The sequence below is a fragment of the Rosa rugosa genome, chromosome 3, assembly GCF_958449725.1.
Source record: "Rosa rugosa chromosome 3, drRosRugo1.1, whole genome shotgun sequence".
In the NCBI taxonomy this organism is placed as follows: domain Eukaryota; kingdom Viridiplantae; phylum Streptophyta; class Magnoliopsida; order Rosales; family Rosaceae; genus Rosa; species Rosa rugosa.
The window spans coordinates 58969459-58983758 of record NC_084822.1 but is presented as its reverse complement, the minus strand read 5'-3'; the positions used below and the strand labels follow the sequence as shown (position 1 = coordinate 58983758).

At 39.8% G+C, this 14300-nt stretch overlaps 1 protein-coding gene across 1 annotated transcript; it reads left to right on the top strand.

Moving 5' to 3' along the window:
• Positions 1–560: 560 nt before the first annotated feature.
• LOC133739463 (probable indole-3-pyruvate monooxygenase YUCCA4) lies at positions 561–3577 on the top strand. Its single transcript, XM_062167242.1, has 4 exons — positions 561–1622; positions 1733–1981; positions 2084–2206; positions 3084–3577. Exons 1-4 carry the CDS (start codon positions 993–995, stop codon positions 3306–3308), a joined length of 1227 nt encoding a protein of 408 aa, XP_062023226.1. The 5' UTR covers positions 561–992; the 3' UTR covers positions 3309–3577.
• Positions 3578–14300: the final 10723 nt, after the last annotated feature.

The window sequence follows — 14300 nt, the reverse complement described above, 5'->3', positions numbered from 1 at the left end:
AAAGAGGAAAAAAGAAGAACATAGGGAGAGACAGAGGAAAAAAATAAAATAATAATAAATTAAGGTATGAAAGGACAAAAATACCCTTCAAGGTTGCCACTTGGCAACCTCCGTAACAGAGCTAACGACCATATGTACCAATCATCGGTCGGGCAAAGAACCTCAGGTACCATATTGATATTTTTTGAAGTTCAAGTACCAAAAGTTATAAGGAGTCAAACGTCAGGTACCGTACAAACCATTTTCCCTCCAAACAAAACCTGCCTAGAGCGTATAGAACCACCTGTTGCAAGCCGCAAGTGGGCAGCCCTATTCCTTAAATTCAACTTATATCAAAAGCACCACATAAATTTGCTTTTAATATATGAGATTCAAATTTGCTTACCACCAATACTTTTTTAGTTATTTATTCTAAAAAAAAAAAAATACTTTACTGGTTATACCACCACTCAATATAAAACTGACATGTGTTATAAAATATAATTATAACAATGGGGAGCAAATTTGAATCCCATAAATATGTATTTATATCTTCTCCTTCCCCATTGCCTACAGCCTACTATTACCTCTCCCAAAATCTCTGCACACACCCAGAAGAAACTAGCCTTGAGAAACAGAGCCAAATCCTTTTCCTTAACCTTCACGCCTCCATTAAAAGCTTAAACCATCTCTCTTTCTATGCTTCTCTCTCATAATTACTCTGTTGCTCTCGCTCTGTCTTCGACGCATTTAAAAAGGGGTCCTCAGTCTTCTCAGAACCCTCAGCACTGATTCGAAGCTTGCCTTTCTTTAAACCCCTCTTTGAATTCCAAATCCCCCCCCCCCCCCCTCCAAGTTTCCCACCTCATCTTTCCTCAGCAAAACAGAGCAAGAGAAACAGAGCCTATAAAACAGAGCAAGCAAAAAGAAACCAGCAGAGGTTTTTCCACTTTCTCTCTATTTCCCTATCCCAAATCTTTTTCACTCTCCCTCATTTTCTTGGACTCTGCAAAATGGGTTCTTGCAAAGACCCGAAACCGAATTGTGGGTTCGTTGAAGGGCCTATAATCGTAGGTGCAGGACCATCTGGTCTCGCAGTAGCTGCTTGCTTATCCAACCATGGCGTCCCTTATTTGATTCTTGAGAAAAGCAACTGCATAGCTTCTCTATGGCAACAAAAGACTTACGAACGACTCAAACTTCATCTTCCCAAACAGTTTTGCCAGCTTCCACTCGTGGGGTTCCCTGAAGATTTCCCAAAATACCCCACAAAGTACCAGTTCATTTCCTACATGGAGTCCTATGCTTCCCACTTCTCAATCAAGCCGAGGTTCAACCAGGCCGTCCAAAATGCTGCGTTTGATTCGGCGTCGAGGCTCTGGAGGGTTCAGACCCAAGATTTCGAGTACATTTCCCGGTGGCTTATTGTGGCCACGGGAGAAAATGCCGAGCCGGTGATTCCCGATATTCATGGGATTGACAAGTTTAAAGGTCGGATTCTTCATACCAGTTTGTACAAATCTGGGGCTGATTTCAGAAATCAAAGGGTTTTGGTTATTGGGTGTGGGAATTCTGGTATGGAAGTCAGCTTAGACCTTTGCAGATCATACAATGCAATCCCTCATATGGTTGTTAGGAACACTGTAAGTGCTCTGTTGCTTTTACAGTTTTACTGTTTCGATTTCATTGTTTGGGTATTTTTACCATCCGGGATATCGTTAGAGTTAACTTTGTTTCATTTATTACATTACAGGTGCATGTTTTACCAAGGGAGATGTTTGGCTTCTCAACCTTTCAGATAGCAATGACACTTCTCAAATGGATTCCGGTAAAACTCGTGGACAGGATCCTATTACTGGTGGCTAGTTTGACTCTCGGCAACACGGATCAGTTGGGCCTCCGGCGGCCCAAGACCGGCCCAATCGAGCTCAAAGCGGCCACCGGAAAGACCCCGGTTCTCGATGTCGGAGCATTGTCACAAATAAAATCCGGCAAAATAAAGGTACTTTTAGTGCTATAGCCAAAACAAAGGGTAATATCAATAGGGTTTTGTTTTTGTTTTTAAACAGGTTTGGGCTTGGCTAATGGCTTTGATATATTGTAGGTGGTTGAAAATGTGAAGGAGATAACAATAAATGGAGCCAAATTTAAGAATGGACAAGAAAAGGAGTTTGATTCTATAATCTTTGCAACTGGGTACAAGAGCAATGTGCCTACTTGGCTCAAGGTGAGCATTACCAGCTGCACTTTTTAGTTTTCACTTCTATCTTATTATGAATCACCTGTCACTCTCTTGGACAAATGCATTAGAGAGACCACCCCTTGGTGTCCCCATAACTACAAACCCCTTCTTTTCTCCATGCAGAAAAGAATAAACCCAGTTTCGGGTCTTGATTATGTGCTCTTTTACCCTTTTTGAATATCCCAAAAGATAAAAAATGATAAGTGAATTCGGTCAGTTCGAATCGGTTATAGGTATTACAAACTTTAAAATTAAAGCTTTCGGTTTCAAAATTGAGTTATCAATTACCAACCAAAATTTTCGGTTTTTAATCATATCTACTAAATTCGGTATTTTGGTTTTTGGTATTATCAATTTTAGAATAACTAATTCTTTGTAATAAAAATTAGAATGAATAAAACTAAGTTTTTCAATTTTATAGTCGTAAACTTTGTATTCATCTCCTAATTATAGCTTTCTTTTGTATATATGACATTAAGTTTTAGCCATTTTTAATAAAATTAGGTTATTTAACCATCTTTGACTAGCTTACTTAAAATACATGTACTATTAATGTAGTATATGTAGTAATGTTCATACTATTATGAAACTTTTTTTTGTTTATTTCTTAATATATCTGTATGTGTATTGAAAACTATAGTATATAAAGCTAATATTTAGATAATCGGTGTATTCAGTATTTACCAAAACCAAATTAACTTTTTCGGTAATTTTCAATTTCAGTTTTATCGGTCCTGGTTACCAAAAAGTCGGTTCATCAAACTTAAAACATGAGTTGATATTCAGCTGGTTTGTTAATTACCAAACCAAGTGGCAGCCCTAATCTAGTTAATGCATGCTTATTTTGATTTTTGAAATTCAGGGTTGTGATTTTTTCACCAAAGAAGGAATGCCCAAAACGCCTTGTCCTAGCTGTTGGAAAGGAAATGATGGACTTTATACGGTTGGCTTCGGAAGAAAAGGCCTCTCCGGAACGGCGTACGACGCCGTTAAGATAGCAAAAGACATTGCTGACCATTGGAAGACAAGCAAGGACTACAAGAGTAGTATTACTTCTTGTGATTCCCATATCATCCTACTGAAATGACGACGACGAAAATAATTTGTATAAAAAGGATAAAAAAAAAATGGAGTTAGATTATTCTCCGAGTTAGGTGTATTTTTTAGAGGGGGGAATAGTTAATTTTTCACCTAGCTAGCGAGGCTTTGTACCAGTTCAATTTTCTTTTTTACTTTGGGTTTCATGTATATGTAACAGTTTTGCTTGGGGCGTCACATCTCCTTTCGGCCACATGTATGTTCCTTAACTTTGTACAAATAATTTCAGAAATAGAATGTTATTTTTTAGCTCCATAATTCAGGACAAATTTGAGGACAATGACAAGTCAACATGAAGCGAATCATGGTTATCATTGATCGATCATTGTCAAGATTGTATATTCGTCTTGTTAGTTTTCATCGATCTCCTAACCTTTTACCTTGCTTTTCTTTTCAATCAAAGAAGAGGGGGTGAATTAGTACTTGTACTGTGTATTAGGTTTTAGATATATTGCCCATTGATAACGAGGACGGAAGAGAGTTTGGTTGCGAATCGTTTCAGATGTGCTCTAAGATGTGCCTAAGATGGGAGGTTCTGCTGTGATAAAACTCTAAAGTTGTTCGGTGTTATAAATTGTTAGCCTAAATTCTTTCAAGATGCAAGGTTTCTGCAATGCAAAAGTTCTATAGTACGTGCATAGAAACCTTAAACATTTGTCTTGTTGATTGTTCATCTGGTTTAAGAGAGTTTTTAGTTCGTTGGTCATTGTTTTTCCTTTGGTGGTGCTATTTGCCAACCCCGTCTCTTTAGGTTGAATAGGGTTGGCGAAGATGATGAAAAGTGAAAATGACAGTTTGGTGTGTCTAAGGTAACTACCGATGCTTCGGGTCTAAATCCGATCCGACGACATCTTCAAAATAGGGGAAACATGAAATTAGGGCTTGGCTTAGTTTCGTATGGGCAACACAATAACGACGGGGGGTTAGGGTTGCGAATTCAAACCCTAATATATACCCTACGATATACAATGTATATATTTTCAGGTTTATGAATTCACATCATGGTTCCAACCAATTACTTGTGGAACGCTGAACTTGTTTGTTTATAAGAGAAATATTGCAAAGGAGTTACTTGAGGGTTTCATGATTTTTGAATTGGTCATTATGTAACTAAAGTCTTTATTACTATAACAATTCGTGTTATCGTATGCATGAAGCGACATATAACTAGTTTAAGTATTGTCTTTTCTCACATGAATGAATTTTCTTCTATTGATAAAAAATAGAAATCAGAAACAGTTTAGGAGAAAAATTTTAGAGCTGGCAAAGTTACTTTTTTAAGAAGTTGTTCAACAAAAATTGCATTCAAGTTACCCATGTATTCATTATGCACGTCATGATGATGTAACCTCCGATTCTTAAACTTTGTAAATTGGGAAATTGTCTACTAGAGCAGTGTCCATCTTGGAGTGCAACCATGGTACTCTCACAGTTACTTACCCCATCACAAATCTCATTCACTTCGTACTTTGCTTCTCCACTCTTCTGGGCAGGGCTCCAACGTATAGATGAATTGATCTGGTGAATGGATGAAGTCATTTTCCTTTTCTCTTTCTATGTAATGGAATACAGCCTTGTACGTTTTACCCCTTTAGAATCTTTTTCAGCTTGAGGAATAATTTGGACGCAATAATTACCCAATAACTACGTACTCCAATCTTCGAAAACTCAAGGTTGAATCTCCTGGCGTAATTTTGGTAAAAAAGAAGGGTTCCACGTGCATGCCCTATCACTCGGTCATTCAACGAGAAGATGGAAAGATTTGAGACTAAATTTACTGCAGGTAGCTGAGCTGTCTCAACTGTGCCTGGACTGTGCAGCTCAGCTATTTAATTTCTTCTTAGCTCACTGTGCTGCCAGCTTTCCATCACAGTCCCATCAACGACGAAGACTCCTCGGTTATCCAACAGAGAGAATTCCATTAAGATTATCATCAATGCTAGCTCTATTTTTTACAGGCTATATGTAGCCTCTAATCTGAACTCATTGAATCAATTCAGAGTTAAGTAAATTTTAATCAGATTTAATTTCTTGTTTCTATGTCTGAGATGAGATTACGTGTGAGCAGTTTAGGAGGTCGAATATCATGCATATGGAGTTACAGACTCGCTGCTTTGATCTTTTTTTTCTTACCTTAATATCTGCCATGAATTGTGTGTGATATTTGTCGGATACTAGGAGTGTGACCATTTTGATGATTTAAACTGAGGGTTATTGAAGCGTTGGACAGCTGAAAATGATTAATGAGGGAAACGGGGCATGTTAAGAGATTTACTTGTGTATTTTCTGAAATCTCTATCTTCGATGTTCATCGCATTCAATTTATATATAAAAGAGAATTAGGTCGCATATCACAGTAATTGTTTAATCTAATCTCCATCTCTATCACTAAGTGATAGTAGGCCTCCGGAGATATCGGAGCGACCTCGCTTGCGAAACCTAGGGTTTCGTTTGCTGGCGGCGGCGATCTCACGGTCCCCAGACCAGGCGGCGACGGGACAACGACGACGAGAAGAAGGAGCGGCGCTGCTGTCCTTTGGCTTCGTCGGCGAAGTTGTTTCCAGATCGGTATTTTGACAGAAAGTTTGTGACGGCTCCGATCGGCGGTGGTTTAGGCTGCTGCGGTTGAGGGTGCAGAACGGAGGGAGCGAAGTGATCCTTCTCAGCAGCGGGGGTTGCGTCAGGGCTTTGTGCTTTTGAGCGGCGTTTTGACCGGTGATCCGGGGTTTGTTCATTAGCAGCGAGGAGGCGGCGGCCTGTGTGTTTGTTTGATCCAGGTCGAGGTACGAGTCGGGGTCTAGGCCTGACCATGGCCAGGGTGGAGGTCCACGGCCGGCCAACAGATTGGTGATTGGCGGCTGCTCTCTCGAAGCTTGGGGTGGTCGGATCTGGGAAGGAGGGGGGTAAGAGTTTGGGCTTTGGCCACTGTTGGGCCTCCGCCTGCCTGGGCCGCTCATTGTGGTCTAGCTAGGCAGCCCTTTCTCTTCTTTCCTTTTTGTTTGGATCAGGCCTTTTTGAGGCTTTTAGGAGAGTGGTAGTTTTTCTCTAACCCTAATTTTGTCTCTGGGATGTTACCGTGTGACTGTGTTGTTTTGTTGCGACGTACACCATATGGGTCTTAGGCGTCAAGATGCTCAAGGCAGTGGTTCCATCTTTGGGATAGGGTAGGGTTAGGGTTTTTTTCTCTTGTTTTTGTTTTCTGCAGTTCCTTTAGGTTTCTCTTTTGTTGGCTAGTAATAATTTGGCTGCTTTGGGCAGTTTGTATTCTGTTTTGTGCAGACCTGATCTTCGATTGTATTATGAGAGATTTTTGAATCTCTCTAGATTGACGCAGTGACGTCGTTTGAAATATTATATGGAGCCTGACTCCGTTTCCCTAAAAAAAAAATCTCCATCTCTATCACTAAGAAACTTTTGTAGTATAGTTGTTTATAAAGATAAAAAGGTGAAAAACTCGATGTTAAAGTTAAGTGTTCAACAAACTAATTATTTATTATTTCCTTATTAAAAAAACAAACTAATTATTTCAAATTAATTAAAATACGTTTATAAAAGAAAAATCACAACCAGGTATTGTATGATAACATTTCTAGCAATGAGAAATTGGCCACAATTTGAATGTGAAGTAAGAAATTACTGTCACGTGTTAAACACTAAGAGCAAGTTCACCTGTTGGGTTACCAGGTCACTTACTATTTACTGCTTTTTAGTGTTTATTTTCACTCTCTGGGTCACAGGCACAGTTTTCAATAAGACATGGGTCACCAGGTCAGCTTGCAGGTCACCAGGTTGACCCAGAAAGTGACCCAGGATAACACATGGCGACCCAGGGCACGAAATACACTGTGTCTGTGACTCAGAGAGTGAAAATACACATAAAAAGCAGTGAATAGTAGGTGGCATAGTGACCCACGGGTGGACTTGCTCTTGGGTGAACTTGCTCTAAGAGCAAGTCCACCCGTTGAGGTTGGCAGATCAATACTATTCACTGCTTTTTGCCTTTCATTTCCACCATTTTTTCTTGACCAGTCAGATATTATTCACAAAAAGTCACCGAATATCAGTTGGCAGGTCTAGAAATTGATCCTGAAAGTGACCCATAGTGACTTTTTGTGAACAGCATCTGACTGGTCAAGAAAAATAGTGGAAATGAAAGACAAAATGCAGTGAATAGTATTGACCTACCAATTAACCTCAACGGGTGAACTTGCTCTAAGAAGATAAAATGTTAATCAAACTTTGTATTAATTAAGTGAAAATAGTATAAGATGGGTACATCTATATATATGGGGAATGATGCTGCAAGTTGGTAGAGTATCTCTGCGCGCTCGAATTGCATCAATCAGATAATATATACAAGGCAGTACGTAGCTAGTACTGGTTAATAGTCCGGAATGCATAGTGCTAGAGCTAGGTAACATAACAAGGCATGCAATGCAAAATCTCTCTCTCTCTCATGATCGATCATGATCGATCATCAACATACGTCGGTCTCAGTCTGAATGATATTTCTCTCTCACTCACACTCAGTCACTGATAATTGAGACAATGATGGGGCTCTGACCACTCTATTCTCCCCCTCCGATATAGTATTAGTCACGATACGATCGTACGAAGCTATCAGGCTACCCCAGCAAGGAAGCTATATGATTCTGAAATTAAATCACACATATTTTCTGGTATTCGATCTCTCTGCCGCCGTATATAAGACAACGAAGGAAGGAGAGGAGTGGGGTGAGAATAGTGATGATAGAGATATGGGGGAGGTGGAAAAGTCAGGAAGAGAGTTAAATACGGTGGTGCTTATTGAATTCGAAATCCAGTTCACACGCTTCCAAGCACACCTTCCTGTGCAACTTACGTCACTATTCTCATACTGACTCATTTCCAGAAAACGCAGAAGCTCAGAGAGAGAGAGAGAGAGAGAGAGCAGATTGCATGGTTGATTCATTAATTTATTTAATGGAGGATAGATCCATCGATGTATCAGTATCTGTGATGTAGATAGATTCAATTCATACCTCTTCTTTGCATGCACAGTATGATGTCATCACTCTTTGGCGCTTTGTCATTCTACCCGGCCCTCCGTCACTGTTGCTCGCTTCCCACACCCCTCTCTCTGCAACCCTACTTTATAGCTTACGTGACCAAGAATTTCTTCTGTCCTTTCTTTCACCGGTTAATATTATATTTACATACTGTATCTATGACTTTGTTAAATCAAGACGCTATATATTTTTAAAATTTTATTGTTATTTGTTTTCCGGGGAATAGATAAAGTAATTAATGGAATATGACTAGCACTAACTCGTTCATACTATACAGTGGAGTGCGATTTCTAGTGCATGGTTCCTATTTCTGAGAGTTATCAACACTGTACCCTTCTTAGCATAACTGTGGGCTCGTTCGTATGTATTGCGAGCAAGGGGGCGGTGGCAGATTGCTTTGCTGATTTGGTCGTCAACGTTGAAGTGATTTTTGGGACTCCCCTATACTGATTGTTTCTTGCAATTATTTGATGAACATGCCTCCGGAGTTTCTAGACTTGTAATGATGTAATATCGACCTTAGGCCATCGTATGAGATTCTTGCATGCAATTTTTTTGAAGCATTTTAATGAAAGGTTTGCTGAAACAATAAAAGGTTTGCTGAAACTCAAGGTAGAGTTGAAAATCATTGTTTGAAATGAAGAATCGAGAATAGATCTGAGAATTGTTTGAATGATGATTTTACATTGATACAAAGAGTACATATATAGATTTGAGCTAACAAACCGCTTAACAGAGTTTCTAACAACTAGTTTCTTGCAGTCCTATACTAGGTGAATTTTATTAACATCAAAGCATTCAACTTCCTGACAAAATGATGGAAATGCTTATGCGCCTACATATAATCAAGGAGAAATTTTTAGGTAAGGCAGGCATGCCACGTGGTTGGTACGCATAATCAATATATATATATTTTTTGAATAAAGGGCTGGTGCAGCTGCCCTCTGCCCTCAAGCCTTGATTAATGAAACTGCTGAATATAATGAGAGGGGACATGCATTGAGCCTAAACCCTGATTACAATAAGTATCTAAAGTATGTCTTGAAATGATGATATCAGGATTATCTACAAAATTTATGTATTTTAACAAGCACCAACTAGCAAAGAGTGCTCCGATGACTACTTTATTTGCTTTAACATAGCAGTGACATAATAGAAAGATAACTCGATATGTAACCCGATTACAACGTAGCATGATTACCAATTGCACATTTTTCCTACTATGTTACTGCCGGATGATAAATTCGACCACACTTAGCTTCACCTTGCCACTAGGTGGCAACGACCATTTGACGAAGTAAGGAACTTGCCACCTACGTAGAGCAGACAAGACACTTTTAGTGCATACACAAGCACAAAGCCCGATACTTATTACTTGCTAAAAGCACAACCAAACTAAAAAACATAAATAAAAAACATTTTAAAGAAGAAAAAAACAGTGAGAGTTAGGCCCAAGAATTGAGCCCAAACCCAATCTAACCAAAAACAAGACAATAGACAAGGCCCAAAGCTAAGTCCAAAGATGGTTCCAGAAGCCCACCAGCCCAGGCAGGCCCAACTTCACTACCACCGTTGCAACAAACATGCCAGATCGCCGCCTCCTGTTGCAACAAAGGTAGACCTCCATCACTCCATACCCATCGCACTGCCAGACTAAATCGCCCACCACTCACCACATGCCAACCGCAATTTGGCATCTCCGTCGTCTTCGCAATCCATCGTTGCCAGTGGAGAGACTCGAGATGAACCCAATCTCGCACCCCTACCTCCCCATTCTCCGACCACCCTCTGATCTAATCTGATTGATCGCGTCTTCCACCAGATCCGACAACGACCTGTGAGATCAGCCGCCGCGATCTGCCCTTAGATCCCCAACCCTCTCCTTCAACACAACTCGGCTGAAACTTTGAGCCAAGATGGCCCTTGAGAACCCCATCAACTTCGTCCCACAAACCTTACGCCAACAATAACGATTCTCATCTGACGACAATAACGATATGAATAGAAATTTTCTACTTCAAAACTGTAAGGCCGATCATCTCTCTTTCCATCCATGAAGAGTATGGCTTATACCCAATCTCATGCCCATAATAATCCATTTCTATATATTAGTTTGGCAGATGAATGAAGATGAAGAACTTGGTACAGTATTTTCATTTGAAATTAAAAGAAAGAAAGAAACCAAAAGGATAAGAGAGTGATTCAAAATCTGAATCCCACTCAGCGAAAGCTAGCCATAGTTTTGGAACATTCAAAGCCAACCAATTAAGAGAGGAATTGGTCCCAGGAGAAACAAATTGGAATACTTGTTAGGAATTGAAACAAAAAGAAAAAAAAAATCCAATTCCATATCTTTGATTTCTCATTCTAAAATCGTCGCTTGACTTTGAATCGGAAGGGATGAGATAGATGAGTTGGGGACCTAAGAGAGCGAAGGTAGACCCGTGTTCCTCAACGCACATGGCTTATTCATGTGAGCCATTCAATTTCATTTAACCAATCTAACAGCTGAGAATCAACCATGCTCAGTTTTTTTCTTTTGCGGACTTCCTCATCAGATCCTTGCTACATATATATCATTTTTGTTTAAGGAAAACTGAATTGGGAGAGAATTGAGTCGTACTTTCATTGATAATAGGAGCATCTTTATATAGAAGATTACAAGACATAGAATCAAAGTTGTACAAGGGAAGATAATCGTACAATTAATCGGATATCTATGAATATCTCCGAGAATATCTCTAATTCAAAACCCTATTACAACTAGGTCAAGTAACCTAGAGTTTAGGCCAGACACATATTCTGGATTTACTTGAACACTCCCCCTTGTGTCGCCCAAACGTAGTGCTCCTCTCGTTGCCTCATTAAAAACATTGCCGAGTAACAAAAACCCAATGGGACAAAAATAACTTCGGTCGAAGGGGAAAAAGAGCACAACACACCCTTCACGTTTCAAGACTATACATGTAGACATCTCTTCTTGATGACAACGGTCATGGGAGTTCAGATAACTTCCGCAAACGATGCTACCAACATGTTTCTCGAAAGTGGAATTTAGGCAATGACTTAGTGAGCAAGTCTGCCATACTGTCCTCAGATCGAACCTAGTTCACTTTGATCTTGAGGAAAGTCTGTTGTTGCTAATTATGCTTGGTGTTGTCGCTTTTGATGTAGCCTTGCTTCATTTGTTCAAAACAAGCAGCATTATCCCAAATGCTTGTAGGCTCATCTATGGTAGACTTCAAACCACAATTGTTCGAACATGCATAATTATGGATCCAATCCATATACATTCACGAACCACATCGTGAAGAGCAATAATCTCTACATTGTTCGAAGATATAGCGATTAGGGTCTGTTCTGTAGACCTCCAAGATATCATGGTCTTTACCCATGGTGAACACTTAACCAGATTGGGACGACTTTTGTGTGGGTTAGAGAGATACCCAACATCAATAAAACCTTCCAAAACACATGTTGTTTTGGGATGGGGATAGAGGACGCAGGCTAGTGTTGGAGGCGTTCCTGTTGTGTGATGGGTCCGAATCCATCGTATCTTTGTAGGAATAGAACAAGCCCATATCAATCGTACATCTCAAGTACCGAAAGATATCTTTTACACCAATCTAATGGCGTCGCATTGGCGCAAAGCTATATCTAGCTAACAAGTTCACTGCAAATGAGATGTCCGGTCTTGCGCATTGAGCTAAGTACAATAATGCGCCTATTGTATTTAAGCATGGCATTTTTTCCTTCAGCACGTCTTCGTCATCATCCTTTGGACGAAGAGGATCATTTTCAGGATCAAGACTATGGACAATCATGTGGGTGCTTGAAGGCTTGACCTTATCAAAATGCCTAAGCATCTATCAACATGATGCTCAAGTTTCAAACCGAGACATAATCGTGTTCTCCCAAAATCCTTCATCTCAAACTCGGATTTCAAGTGTTCAGCGGTTTCCCTTAACACTTTAAGGGCTTCCAATGAAGATCATGTCCAACATGAACCGCGATAGAATCCGAAACTTGTTATGGAAATGTGCGGGCATATCCCTTCCCAATCAAGTAGTCACTTTAGTGAGCGTTTCAACCGTTTCAACCATATCTCTACATGCGTTTTCGCATGGAATCCGTTGGCTATTCATAGGTACGATTTGCATGCAAAATTCGTTGGCTATTCATAGGTGCGATTTTCCCTAGGAGCGTAGAGAGTTTTTGTGACAGTAATCAAGGTGCCATTTGGCAAGGGTGATACGCCCAAAATAGACGTTCAACTTAACCCTGCAAAATGTAGTTGTTAGTATAGAATAAGTAGGGATCGTTCAAGCCTGGGATTGAGGGTACACAAGTAATTACATAAAGAATCAAAGTATGTACAAAAATAATGAAAGAATGTATGAACAGTAAATTATAAAAAGGGGAGTTTTGGGTTTTGTAACGCAGAAATTAAAGTAAAACATATAAACAATGCGGGATTTACAATGATATGAATGAAGATGTTAGAGATTTGGAAATCCACCACCAAAACATGCTCAAGACAAATTTATTATCATAGTTTCAATTACCAAGTCATGAAAAGGTTTCAATCAAGAACAAACCTTGAACGCATGCATAAGTTCTTATTACTTCCCTAGATTACTTAAGCAAGATGAACGCACCATTACTAAGCCTTTAGAATAAACAATCAAGGTATAGAACGCTATCCTATCAACAATTTATTCTAAGCATTAAGAATATGTGGAAGTTTGATCGAAACAAGCATGCAAAACTAGTGTGGAACGCCTACCTAGCATGCAATCCTTTTTATTTGGTTTCACGTATTGTCCTATAGGTTTTACTACCATTGAAATAAATATTATTAACCGTTTAGGAGATTAAAATACCTATTTCTAGCCCCACTCACATGATCATAATATTTTATGTGCGCATTCATAAAACATAAACATGCAAGAGTTATCTGTAAACCAAAACCAAATAAACAATTTCACAACAAAGCAATCACAAAACTAGGAATCAAAATATTGTCAAAACATATCTTAGGGGCTTCAAACCTCGCCCCTAACAAAAGTAATTTAGTTATACATTGTAGTAAAATAACATAGTATAATGAAATAGGGAAAAAGAAAGAGAGATAGAAGAGAAGGTGAAGGGTGCGGTCCTTCTTATTGTGTTGCAGAGGCTCTTTATATAGGAGACTAGGGCTGGGATTTTAGCCCGGAAACCGACCCGGAACCGGCCCGAACGGTCCGGGCTTTAGTTTTTCCTTTTCCTGTTTTGCAAGGCCCGGCCCGAAATAAATATAAAACGGTCCGGGCCCGGGCCTCAGAAATAAAAAAAAAAAAAGCCCGAAGGCCCGAAGGTTGTGTTCTTTGACACATGTCTGTAGATTATTGGTAGGATAATAGGCTTACAATATGTATGCTGCAGGGGATTACGATCCCAATTAACTAAAGATCTAACCCTAACCTAAACGCCTCTCCCACACTTCAACTCACCCTCAGCCTCTCTTCGACTCACCCAAACCCTCTCTCAGTCTCAGACCATGTCGCCGCCAAATCTCTCTGTTTCACTCTCTCTGTCTCTCAACCCAGTCTTCGACTCACTCTCTTAGCCTCTCTTCGGCTCTCAGTCTAAGTCTCGCACTCTCCCTAATCTCTAACCCAGAATCACCGATCCACTGTGTCGCCGCCTACCCACGGCTTTGCTTCGACGGTTCTACCCACTGTAAGTTCGATACCATCTCTTCTTCGACTCACCTCTTTGTACTTGATTGTTGGGATGTTGAATCTGAAAGTTCGATACCGCCTCTTCTTCGACTCACCTCTCTTATGCGATTTCCGTTCAATCATTCATGGCAGTGAGAAGATTGATCTGCAAGGAAGGTCTGCGAGGAAGATCTGCTATCAATTTTGGTGATTTGGTCTGCATCAATT

Excerpts from the sequence above, each read along its gene's own strand:
- LOC133739463 (XM_062167242.1), top strand. The coding sequence starts at position 993 with ATGGGTTCTTGCAAAGACCCGAAACCGAATTGTGGGTTCGTTGAAGGG. Across the intron at positions 1,623-1,732 it reads ATATGGTTGTTAGGAACACT|GTGCATGTTTTACCAAGGGA; the intron begins GTAAGTGCTCTG and ends ATTACATTACAG. Across the intron at positions 2,207-3,083 it reads ATGTGCCTACTTGGCTCAAG|GGTTGTGATTTTTTCACCAA; the intron begins GTGAGCATTACC and ends TTTGAAATTCAG.